A 13739-nucleotide genomic window follows, 5' to 3' on the forward strand; every position below is an offset into this window, starting at 1 on the left:
ACCATACTCAATTCAGAAGGCCAAACTTTCTTCACAGCATCTCACTTCCCGTTATTTCAGACTGCCACATCGCTCTCCCTCGGAAGCAACGCTAGCGTTCACAAGAGCACTTTCAGCCTTTTTACTCTTTTATCAGTACAAGCCACTTGTTGCCAGCCTAGCTCTTTTCCCCACTGAAAGTATGTTTGTTAGGCAGCCAAGAAAGTTTTTGCAAAAAGAAAAAAAACTGTCCAGAGAGCCACAGTCCCTCCTTCCACAAAATTATGCAAGAAAGATGCTCCTGACAGAAACTTCCTTCCATTGCACTTCTCCCATCTCTCAAGTCCTCTCTGTATAAGGAAACTGAATTAGCATTCCATAGCATTTTAAAAATCAAGCTAAGTAGACACAAACTTTTGCAAGGGCCCTCTTACTTCAGAGGGTGGCATATTTTGATTTACCTTAAAAGTAACTCCTATAGATTTACTCTAACCCCTAAACAAATTTGCTTTGAAGCAAAACAGAAGCATCCACACACTTAGGTAACAATTTAAATACAGCAGCTAAAATTACAACTCCAATTTGCACCATACAACTTCCTCATAACCACGATGCAATTCTAGTATGGACGCAGACTTAAAAAAAAAAAAAAAAAAATTCTCCATTCTGCTTCGAAGCAAGTTTTCTGCAGTATGTAGAGACTCAGACATCAGTGACCGATTTAACCAAAAGGCAGATTCCAAATGTTTTCAAACCAAATTTAGTATTTACTACTGCAGTATCTGATAAAACAAAACAAACAAAAACCCCAAAAGAAAATGTTAGCAAATAAATGAGCAATGATAGCAAAGAGAGGCAAAAGGATATACTGCAGATAGATAAATCTGAAAATCCTGGTGAATAACAGAAGTATTTAATTCTTTCTTTCAGTACTCTGCTCTCTCATAGCAGTGAAGAGACAAGATACCAAAAGGAAACAGTGAGCAGTAGAAGAGATGTTGAAGGGTACATGGATTTTTGTAGAACAGTTACCACCACTTGAACAGATGAGAAAATCTATTAAGCTTCTGCATGAATTTTCAGTAAAATATAAGAATTCAAGACCATTTGTCAATTTATGTATGACTTTTACTTTTTTTTTAAACATGGATTTGATTTCCATATGAAACAGCAAAAAAGTCACACTTGCTTTTAGAGAGTCAAAAAAATCTTTGAGAAAAAAATGCTCTTTTATTAAAAAAATCAAAACTTAAAATCCAGCAGGTGGGGGGGAGGGCACACCCCTAGAGGAGGAGCAAAAGGAAAGCACTGTGATGCTGAAACTTAATGAATTTACAGTTCCTTCTATTCCATCAGTGCTCTGAAATCAATCAGAATAGGAACAAAAGCCAAACTGTAAATGCTTGACTTCTCCTGGGCAAACTGGCAGTTAAACTGCAGGGAATTTATTTTAATTTTAGCAACAAGCAGGGGGCTTAGGAGAGCCCACATCAGATTAAGTGCAATATTTTACAAATGGCTACCACTAAACTCCACTACAGCCCAGTTATGAGAGTATGTTTCCACGCTGTGCTGAAACTGGGAAGGCGGAAGGTACATGCCCTCTGCCTCCCTCTCTCCCAGCCTTTCAGGAAGCTATGAAGCTAATTTTCCCCAGCAGTATTCTCTGGAAGAAAAGTTCACTTCTGATGAAGGTAACATTTTTTAATTATTATTTTGTATGCCTCCCAGGGGATATGAGGAGGGGGGAGGTCCTTGCTCACCAGAGAAAATGAAATTTTCCTGTATCAGAGCCAGGAATAGACACCCTAAATTCAGTGATTCTAATCTCCAACCATCCATCAGCAGCAGGGTGGGACCATCTGATTCAGATTTTCTATTAGCTAGTGACTTTGTGTACTAAAAAAAGTCATTGTACCACCCAATTGTTCCTGCTGCTCTCTGCTCTGCAAAAGCAAGGATTTAATACTAGCTGCCTCAGTAGCTGTAAGTACTTCCCCAGCAGGCCTTTTATAACTGGCACTGTCTTCTTCCCACCAACTCTCTGAAGTCCCTACATGCCCCTCTGACTTTATACCACTTTTGCTACCACAACATTCACTGCAAGGTCCTGGTGGCATGCGTCAGGAAAAATAGCTATGATCTACAGTTCCATAGGGGACAGGATCTGAGAACAAACCTTCTCCTGGCAGGTAAAGGGATGATTTGATGGCAGCCATTCATTTATAGAACCAATTAGTATTCCTATTGACAGTGGTCAAGGCCCGTATTTAGTACCTGCTGTATGAGAGTTAAAATATGATACTGTGAAGGTGGTTATTTTATCCTTTCTTTAAAAGGCATGGGTATGTATCAAAACCGGTAACAAAATATATCAACCTAGTAAGTTACTATGTCCATCAAATAACACACTTTCATTGGTTATCTTCCAGACAAGAAAGTAATATTTGAACAATTAGTTTAATATTAATCTATTATTTACAGAATAAAATCAATACCAGAGTAAGTGAAAGTAAACTGGCAGTGGATTTGAAAATAGCACTAAATAAAAACAACTAAAAACGTACGAACAAAAGGCTAACTACAAAGTCAGTTAACACAATCCCCTTCACGCTTTGAAGTCTCAGTACTTCAAAGTTTTCTTCTCCTTCATATTCCTAACAGCCACAGAGGAAAAAAGCAAGCTGGTAAGCCAGGTCTCTCTGGATATTAGCAACATGGGCCATGCACAAGTGACAGTTTTAGTAAAGGCGGTGGCAAATGTTTCAAGAGTTCAGATAGTACTACAGAAGAATAAAACATAACAAGATGAAGGATACAATTTAACTAGACGAAAATCAGCAGAATTAGTATCAAGACACTCATATTAAGTCACAGAGAAGTTTAGGCCAAGAGGACAGAATACTTTGGACCTGTTGTTCTGGTTCAACTTCCTCATCCATCCGAAGAGAGGTAGTCAGGTCTTTCAAACAAATGAAAGAATATACCCTCTACCACGATTATGAAAAGTGACTACTGATTTTGGGTGTCCCATGTAACCCATCTTAATAAGATTAGATTTTCAGAAAACTACAAACATCCCTCTCTTTTTAACTACTTTACGTTCTAGTGCCAAAATTGGCATCCAAAACACACCACAAAACTCAGGTTTCTTTGAAAATGGCCTCCAAAGTCAGTAATGGAAACGTAAAGGAGAAACTGCGCGCTTGGAAAAGCAAAAGCTAAAATCTAGTAGCCTCAGAGAAAGGGGAAAAACACGAACTGTCTGTTTGATTAAATAATACAGTGAGGAGCTTAGAAAGAAACCTCACTAATTCAAAATCATTCCCTGGCAAGGAACTTGGTTTATTTTTTTTTTAACTATTAAATTAGTGAAACAAATCAACATAAAAGCATTCAAGAAGCCTGCATTATAAATTACAAACATAAGAAGCTGTTCTGATGAGCATTTAGTTTTCTATAGTGAAGTATGGACAGATGTTTCAGTGTTCAACACAGCTTCATGGACTTCTGAAAAGCAGAAGCAAGAACGCTAAAGGTCTTGTTCAGATGAGCAGGTTTTTGATTAGGAAAATAAAGATCAGTAACTCTTTACTCAAAAATTAACAAAATACAAAGGAACTATGTATCACACTAACGCATCAAGTACATATTTGTTAAAGGACTTCTTCCCCTTCCCAGCTATAAGCACTAAAAAAAAGACAGCTTACCCTCTCCACTTGTCCTTCTTTGTGCTTCAGTTTGTACACTTTCAGCTTTGGAAGAAAAGTCTCTGCATAGTTCTTGTCTTCCAAACCTTGAAGCAGTACGCCATGGAATGCCAATCTGCAGGTATTTGCATGAATATCCGTATCCAGCTTGGAGCCGATCACAAGGCACAGTTTAGGACAAGTGACTGGTTTTTCAAACTCTAGCAGAGCCCACTGTTGCCTTGGGAGCTGGACTTCTCCTGACTGGTCATTTTCTTTGTTCTCCTCTGAAGTCTTTGAGTCCTTGGACAAATATTCCTCTTGATAAAGATAATCTTTCTCAAAATTAAAAATATCTTCTTGAATTTCTTCATTGAAGTCAGCAGGGGCTGGACTGAAAAACATCACTCTTCCCATGACTGTTTCATGACCGACTGTGATGTGAAACTTGGCCTTGGTCTGAAGAGCTCCTCGAAAGTACTGGATTTTCTTCAAGGAAATGATAGCAGCATGGATAGTGTGAAGCGATTCTGGGGTGCAAATCAGACCTCGTTCTAGAAGTTTGGGATCAAACTGGGTCACACAGATGCCTACTCTGTCACCCTGCATAGCATAAGTCACAGGAGTATGGAACATCTGCATGGACTTGACTTTCTTTGTCACCTATCGATGAAAGGGCAAGAAAAAAAGTGAAATAAAATTAATTGCACGTGTGCATCACAAGCACCAAGCCACATAAGACATCCTGCCCGCTTGTAAGGAAACTGATCTTTTCTGGAAGAGTCCACAATTCACAAAATAAAACATGAACAGATTGAAAATACACTCCTATCACTTAAAATTAACACAGGTTTGAACCTCTTAATTTTATTTCTGTTCATGAGACTAAGATTACCATGGCCGCAATCATGTTGATATTTGCATCACCTGTGCTGCAATACCTATAGGCAACCTGCAAAGCAACAATACCCACACCAAAGAATAGCTTACTTTATGTATTCCTCTTAAGTACTGGTACAACCAGAAATTAAATAGTAAAATATCCATCCATGGAACTCCATGACTTTGTTTCCCTACCCTTTCTATGAAACTATTCTGTTCCATTCACTTCATTGACTTGGTTGAATTCAACAGTAAAGTTCAGATAAAAAAAACTTTATCACGTATTTGTACAGCACTGAGCACAAGCAAATCTTGTAAACTACCACTGCAAAAGAGTAAGTAACAGGAAAATCTAAGCACAAATAACCTATGACACTGCATATTATAAAGAAAAAAAAATATCCTCAAAGTTTTCCTGCAAGGATTTGCATGTTCATTAAATATAAGGCTAGTATCACTGCCACTGGAATTTGGAGTTCCACCTCTTATGATGACTGTAGGAAAAGCAGGGCAGCGTTCCACCATTTAAACATAAAATTTATTTAGCTCCTCCTAGATGCTTTGAAAGTGAAAACAGAAAAAAGAAGTTTGACATTAATAAGCTTGTTATATCACTTATTTCAAAGTGTTCTAAAACAGAAGAGAAGAAAGAAAGAAGCTTTTAAAGATAAGTCTTGGTTCACCTTGATCAGACTTAACCAGTTTAGCTAAACAAACTAAGCATACCTTAACAAGATTTCATTTTGGCTTCTGTTTTTGTTTTGCTAGCTATTCTTTTTTATTGTTGTTGTTTGTGCATAATCAAACATTTTTTCTGGTTATGTGTTTACGTTGCTACCTGATACACTCACACTAATAGATGTTGAATAGCTATTCACTCTTTGCCTGAACTCTCTATGCTAGATACTAAGCTTTCAATAGTGAAATAATGATAGTTTTTGCCAAGAATAAAATAATTCTCTCCTAAATACATATTAAGTACTTGAAGAGGCATCACTATATAAAAGTCATACAAAGCATTTATTATAGAAGGGCTGAAACCTCAAAATTCACATCCAAAACCAAACTCTACGGGAATCTGTGTTCCAGAGATCATTTCTTCAATGTGTCTTTGTGAACATACAATGAATTACACTGTGAACATGGACAGAAAAACAACACAAAAATGGTAGAATAGATCTCCACTCTCTGCATCAATTGTTTCCCCTTTGCTCTCTCCCTTTTCTTAGTACCAGTTCCACAGCTATCAAATCAAAAAGTTCATGCCAAATGCTACCGTGCAATTCTCAGCATTCATGCTTTTAGCATCTTACTCAGCTGTAATTGTTCTCAAATCAACCTCCAGTCTGTGCACACCCTTCAGTAACCTATCTTTTAATCCCTGCTCATCCCTTTATCTTCTGCTCCTGAAAGTAAGAAACCAATATAAACAAGCAGTGATGAAGACTGTTCCAAACCTAAAGATTTTAGGATGGGACTCAGCAGATCTGTTTTTTTTTTCTCCCCCCCCCCCCCCCCCCACCCCCCACTATTGCATAGGCTACACAACTTTGAGCAAGTCAGTTATGATAGACTTCTCAAAAGGCTTCTCTGCACTATTCAGTTTTAATCACAGAACTATCTACTTGCAGGATAACACTGAAAACATCAGCTTGTTTGTGAGTCTCAGGTGCCGTGCAGAATGGAAATAAAATCTTTTACATCTTTTCCTTTTCTACAAAGCCTGCCACGCTACAGGAAGAGCCTAATACTGGGCTTCAGACTAATCTTTGTATGTTTCTTCCCAACATCACTGAAGTAAGCAATACTGAGAGAAGACTGTAAAAAAGAAAGAAGAAAGACTCAGCATGAGGGAGATGGGGCAGGAGCTGCAGAAACTTGCATCAGAATTAAGGAGTAGAAGAAAAGTAGATGAAAAGTCTATTGGTTGAATTAAAATCTTCAGTAGCTACAACACAAAAGCACTCCAAATAAGTTAGAAAAGAACGGACACAAACAATATAGAGAATGTTTATCCTTTCCAAACACGGGAAAAAAGGGGAAAAAATAATCTAGCAGATACACAACTTCTGGGAAACAAAAATTCTGTATTCTTTCTTAAAATCATAATTACACAAATAACAATGGCTGTGAGCTTCACTGCTACAAATATTGTTTGCGTTCCCTGGATCTCTGGCAGCTAACCAAAAACCAAAAGATACACCCTTTTTCAGACTATAACAAGTTATTGTTGCAGCACTTTTCAAATCAAGTATAACATCAATGCCTGCGTACTTTCAAACAATCTACAGGGTATTATGAGAAAGGAGATCAAGAGGTGTGTGTATGTAAGAGAAAAATCCCTCGCTAAAAACGCTGGACCAAGAATAGTTTGTCATGAACTTAACTCATGTCAGAACAGACATGAAAGGCTTTTAAACACTTACTAGGACTCAAGTTTCAGATTATTTTGTACTCAAATACATATGCATTATCCTTTTTGCCAAACTTCCTTGACAGTACTACCTATTCTAGACGGGATGGAGAGAAACAATTTAGCAATTAATCTCTACCCCTCTGCTCACTCGCAGGTCTGTATCTTAGAAGGCTGGAACTACAGGGACCTGAATCATATCCTTCCTTTTTTCTTTCATTATAACCTACTCCTCTCTGGTTCAACCACAGTTTGCAACACAGGTGATACAACAGCTAATCTTTTAGAACTTAAACCATTTTTTTTTCTAAATAAAAGTATTTCAAAGAAACAAGTTCTACAGGATTTGAAATTGCCGTTTGAAAATACCAGTCCAGACTATTTTGAAAAACTCTGTATGACTTCATATGCAATAACACTGGCAGTATACCCTCCATTTTCTACAACTGTGGACAGAGGGAATAAACTCACAAGAGCTAAGAGTCTTCCAGCCCTGCCATAGAACTGAAGCTTGCATAAAAGATCTGCGCAGTCTTTTACCCTGAACAGAGCTAAACAGATTTTTTTGTTTATATGGTTATGAACATTCAAGTTGGAAATAAAAAGTAAAAATTGAAGTAAAAAATTTGAAGTAAAAATTTCTTTTTCAGAAAGGGTTAAGTTAAAATATTACAGGAAAATCTTTGCCAGTCTCTATAATATTCTTTTATACATTCATCTGAAACATCTTTCACAGGATCCAGATGAAGTTAAAGAATAAAAATTGTTTAAAAAACACCTGTAGCTGTGTTCACATGTTCATATTACACCTGAGCATTTAATTAGAAGAGCAGTAATGTTCTATAAAACATATTCCTCAAAACTGTTATGCCTGCTCTCACCTTAAGTTAACTCAGATGATTAGGCTTGATGCATCTGACATGCAGACTATAAATAACAACCAAAAGGAGAATTAGCAAGTGTTTTTAAAATACCTATTCCATGCGATTCAACTTTGTCAATAAGATTTGCAGTTCCCAACTATGGCATACAGAGCTGGCTTGTATCAAAATACTGGCTATCTTCCTCCACATTTCTCAGTGTTAAGCTACATTAAAAGGAAGACAGAATTCTAAAGTGTCACTTTCCATAAGAGCTTGCTGTAATTCTGTCTCAGGAATTCGATTTAATTTATTGCCAATTAAACTTCTATTTATCAATTTGGATATTAAGAAACAAAGAAGGCAAAAAAAAATTAAGCAGATATGTAGGGAAACGCCTTTCCTCCCCCCAGACTCAGGTTTGGTCCCACCACTCTCCTCCTCCTCCCTTCCTCATCCCCACTCCTCTCGCTGAGGGAGCGGCAGCGGCGCAGGAGGTTGGGGTCAGCACACAGCAGCCTCTTGGAGGCTGCCTGCCTCCTCCCGCTGCTGACACTGCTGCTCCAGCCACTGCGGTCTCCTCCTCAGGGGCGACCCTGCCCTGGTGCGGGTCCCCCACGGCCACAGCCCCCTCAGAAGTACCTCCTGTGCCCCGTTTTCACGCCTCCACCTGTGCTTTCTTTCACATGCATCCTCCTGCGAAAATTTCCCCCTCGTTTCTCCTCATCTCCTTCCTCTGCCTCTGTGTTGCCTCATGTTTTTTGCCTTTTCCATGCCCTCACATCCTTCACAGCAGTTGCAACCCTTTCTTAAATACATCTGAGCAGAGGCGCCAGGTGCTGCTCTGACTGGCTGCAGTTTTGGCGCGTGGCAGCTGTTTCCCTCATCCCTCACAGAGCCGGCTGGAACCAGCTGGAACCGGCTGGAACCAGCACAGGGCAGCTCACAACCGCCTCCTGCACAGGTCACCCCTGCGACCAAAACCCTACTCTTCACACCCAGTACAAACTCCTACGCGTATGAGGGTCTCTGCACTGGACTATCCATAAAGGAGTATCTTCCAGCTGTTGCACGAGGCTCCAAGAGAATGGCCCTCCTTAATAAATTTTGCTGCTAGTCCTCCGATCACAGCCTCCAATGTAAGTTTAAGGAGAGGAAAAAAAAAAAAAAAAAAAAGGTCTAGGATACTGACCAAGTCTCTTTCAGAGAACAGCATCCTAATTCAAAGCATTAAAAATCTGTGGAAAAATATAGTGTAAAGCTTTTTTCCCCTGACCAGAGCAGATTATATCTGTGCTGCTCGAGGTCCGTCGCAGGGGGCAAGCTCCCCATCCCGGCTGAGCTCTCCCTCACCGTGAAGCATTTCCTCATTTCTTCCTAGCTGGGTCTGCTTTTAGATGGACACAGTTTTTCCCTTATACTCCTAGTACTTTGTGTCTGAAGTTCCTATACACGTTATCAGAGGACAGAAGAGAAGACAATGGCAAGAACCCACCCAAGCCCATTCCTTTCTGTCCTACATGTTTCAGTACTGGAATCACCCGTAAAAGCATTATACAGCACAGTATATTAATTGACCATAAGCTCTGTTCCAAGAGGATAACACACGTTAAGAATTCGAATCTGACCACAAAAAGGCGATGTGGTGCTCAGGCGATTGGGGGGGGGGGAGGGGGGATTCGATGGCACAAGACCTGAACTGGAAGTGCATCTCCTTCAGAAGGTCAGGCTCAGAGCTGGCAGAAGAGGGAACCAGGCAGGTCAGCTGCACCCACTGGATCGAACAACAACAGCCAAAAGTAGCTTTAAATCACTAACTTCCTGTTTTCTGAGCAGACCATGAACATCGGTACAGTATTTTATTCCGTTTCACTCTGACCTTGACTGACAGAGACATTTGTCCATGGCTTAAAATACTGCAAATGTAGTTTTGCTCAGAGACTGAGGAACATAACTGAAATTCATCTTTCTTCTGTCTGGCCTTTAAAATACAAACCGAGAAACACAGCAGAGGATGTAACTGGCCCTCAGGATTAGATTTTTGTTTCTCTTACACATACCCAGTTTCCCTGGGTAGGGGAACCCCACAAGTTATAACACGGTTCTCAACTATCACATATCTTCTTGAGCTGTACGGCAACAGAAGTTACAGGCACAGAGCTGGGTCTCGATCAGCCTGTCCACCTATCCACCACCCAAGTTATGTTGAATGTTTTGGAGCATTCTGTCCTGAACAATAAAAATTCATAACTGCAACCAATTAGGAGCAACATGGTAGGGATTTCTTTGCATTTATTTCACACACCCAACTTTTGGTTCTTAAGATGCTTTCTTTTCTATCTTATCATGTCCATGAGAATAGTGCAAGAATCATTCAAGCAACACAGTAAGTGGAGAGTTACTTTAACCTTCTCTCTAGGAATTATGATTTTAGAAACAAAGAAAGTGAACAATATGGGTGTAACTTTAAAAAGACAGACTTCATTGCATGCAAACAATGTAGGTAAACATGGAAAACTTGGATACCATCATAAAACTTACCACAAACTTAGCTTAGAAAATAAAATGTGAGTGACTTTTTAACTGTGGCACAGGGGAATCTCATCATATAAATCAAGAGCCATGTGTTAAAATCTTACCTCATCTACAGAGGGATTTGCTTTACTTTTTTTGTTTTTTAATTTGGATAATCGCATTAACGCTCCCAAAGCATTATGTAAAAGTCTGTAAAAAGGGTGAGAAGGAAGACAACTGGAAGAAGTGCATGTGTTCAAATGCAGATTTAAAAAATGCAAAACAGAAATTAAAAGCACCCAAACAATTTAGCCCTTGAGATAAACAAATGCATTCAATATGAGAAGAGAACCTGTTATTTGAAGACCAAAGGAAAAGCCCACTAAGATTTTCAAAGCAATTTAGTACAGACTAATAGAAAACAGGATACAGAAATCGTTCACTAATGACTTTTTCCCCTGATATGTCAGAGCTTCTTTTCCTTTATTTATCCAACTTCCATTAAGTTATCAGCCATGTGCCATTGCTCATAGCTTCTTTAGATAAGAACCTAGCCCTCCTGCTGCCTCCCAGTGCTGAGTGCATCTTTCTGATGCAAGAGATGCAGCCACCATACTTTTCCTGTAATGCTCATGAGAAACTGCAAGTTATAATAAATTATTAATAATCTATCAGAGAAAATACCAGATTATAAATGCAATATTTATAAAAGGAGTACTACATATGTATTGCAAAAAGAGACCCCACTTCAAATATAGAAGACTCCAACTAGTTTAAAACTCTTAGTCCAACTGTGAGAGCTGCATCTTTAAACTTACATCTGAGAAGGGAAAGGAATTATTAAACGAAGAAAGCATGGTTTCAGCCCCGAGGTTTAAAAATACAACAAGAACAAACCTGCCTGAATGAGCATGCAAATAGGAAAAAAAAAAAAAAGTTTGTGAAGCATAGACTAACAACATATCTCAATAGGATGCTAAACACAAGAAACAACACCTTAACATCACCTAGTAGAAGTGTATGCCAACAGCTGAAGAGGAGGAGGAGACACCAAGACCCAACTGTACCACCAAAATGCATCCAATGTTTGCTGCTTTTGAAAGGAAGGATTGTCTTCCTCCCTACTCTCTACTAGTACTCCCTACTACAAATAAAGCATAAGACATCTTACCTTCCACTTTCCAGTACTTGCTGGTGAGCTCAGGCTACATTGTCAGAAAAGTAGCCCACTTGCCTGAAAGACTATGGCAATTTTTATTTTTCAAGCAAAGGTTGGCTGAGCTCATATACTGAAACTAAAGCTCCAGTTCAGGCAAAAGATAGTTCTTGCATTTAATTAGACGGTTTCATAAAACCTCTTCTAAAACCCAAGCATGCTAAATTATTTCCTTTATAAATGAGGGATGATCATTTACAAGCAAAGCTGAGTCCCATAAATAAGTAATGCCTTTTAGCAAAGGCAGCAAACCCTTCCTGCTTGAAAGTGTCAAAGGACACCTAGGCTACGAGTGCACAAGACAAGCAGCAAGCATTCAGAACTCATGAGTTGAGTCCCTTGCACTACTTCATTCACAAAACAACAAGATTATTTAAAAAAAATAAGGTACGGAATATTTTTTTATTTCTCTGAACCCTGGAGGTTCATATCATATCCCAATGAACGTTAGGAGTTCTACAGATCTTCAACTAGGGATTTCAAAAAAGCATAAAACTAATATAAAACAGGAGTTGCCAACAGTATGTCATTAAACAGCAATTACACAACACAAAATTTGCCCCTGTGCTCTGACTCTGGCAAGCCATCTCTTTTGACTGTCAGTGTCAAAATGGCAGTTCAGACCAACTACAAATGGGAAAAGCCTCAGTCAGAAAACACTCCAAGTTCGCTGATATCATCAGCGTGATGTAGCTTAGAAACAATTTTCTGAGAGGCCTTGAATATTTCTAAAATGTCTTGTTTGACCAGGGCCTCACTTTGTCTCCAGACAGGAAAGGAATATAGCATTCCAGAGGAAAAATTATTTCAGATAGAACGCTTATTTTAACTTATTCTTAAACTAAAGCTTGTAAGGGCATCACGGTATGACCACTGTGGTGCTGATCTAATCCCACATAGAAGCTATCAGATTTTTCTTAAGGTACTCTTCTAAATAAAATATTCCACAGGCTGAATACGCTCCCCTACAACAGTGGAATAAAACAATATAAAAGGGGTTGCTAAAATCCCTTTAAGCTTAGTTCCTTTCACAGTTATGCATCCAGTAAATAAAAAAGCAGATCTATGATTTTACTTTCATGCTGCTCTGCTTTAATGACATAATTTTAATTACATATATGCTATACTCACACAATCACAAATCAAAAACTAGCAAATGTTAACGTTTCACACATAACGTCAAGTAACCTTTTGTGCATATCCACTGTCCTGCACCCTTTAAATATATAAACTCACAAACTTTTTCAAGAAAACCTGCTCCATTCCATGCACAGGCTGAACAAATTTCAATGAATAAAAAATTGTATTTCTTTTCTTCCCATAATTGAATTGCCCTGAATTAATCATTCACTATATACCATCAAATTCTCACTTTACTGCATGTATGCTTCCTTACTGAAGTATTTTATTTATTTACTAAAGTTCGGCAATCTACGTTACCCTTGTGATATGAGATGGCATTAACCCTCATATGCACATAGGAAACAACCGCGTAACTTGTCAAGATCCAAGTTCTCAAGAAAAACTAAAGTGCTCAGTTTGTGAAACTGAAAGGCTGATTTTTCAGAATATTTAGTACTTTACAGCAACTTTACCTGTGCACAGCAAAGCTCCTAACGAGCTCAAGCAGTTTGGCCAATTTTCAGCTCACACCAAAATCCCAAAACCCAGCCCATATCTCCATAGCTTCCAAATGAGAATGGTGTGGGAGATGTCGAAAGCCTTACTAAAGGCTCTTCCCACGTCTACATTTTCTCATAGAGGGCAATCACATTGATCAAGTATGATTTGCCCTAGCAACATTTCCCAGTAATTATGTATCCTTCTGCCACTGTCTCCCTCTGTCCACACTTCCTCTAGCCAACTTCTGCCCCTGTCATCCCCTACTCCTATCCTCTTCACCCAAATGTACCATCGTCACTTCCTTGATCCTGTATTTCCTCATCAGCCCTCTTCATTCTCAGTATGCTCTTCCTGCTTTCATCCCTTAGGTCTCTTCTACCTGGGATTCACAAGGGACAACACCAAAAGTCACACTAGGCAATACTGATACCACTTCACAAGCGTAAAGAAATGCAACAGCAAATCATGCCAAAGTCAGTAGCCACTCTTACCTCAGCAGTTGCCCTGCTCTGGGCCACTAAGCTCCACTTCTCCTTTATGTGCTCTCTGCATTGCTTCCTCTA

The 13739-nt window shown here is 39.0% G+C and overlaps 1 protein-coding gene across 1 annotated transcript in view; it reads right to left on the reverse strand.

The window, feature by feature from the left end:
- EEFSEC (eukaryotic elongation factor, selenocysteine-tRNA specific) overlaps positions 1–13739 on the reverse strand; it is a 131544-nt gene that overhangs the window by 52461 nt on the left and 65344 nt on the right. Inside the window, exon 5 of the mRNA XM_068907148.1 lies at positions 3690–4331. Coding sequence (XP_068763249.1) covers positions 3690–4331 — 642 coding nt within the window. The remainder of the gene's footprint in view (positions 1–3689; positions 4332–13739) is intronic.

The sequence above is a fragment of the Struthio camelus genome, chromosome 14 (genome assembly GCF_040807025.1).
Source record: "Struthio camelus isolate bStrCam1 chromosome 14, bStrCam1.hap1, whole genome shotgun sequence".
NCBI lineage: Eukaryota > Metazoa > Chordata > Aves > Struthioniformes > Struthionidae > Struthio > Struthio camelus.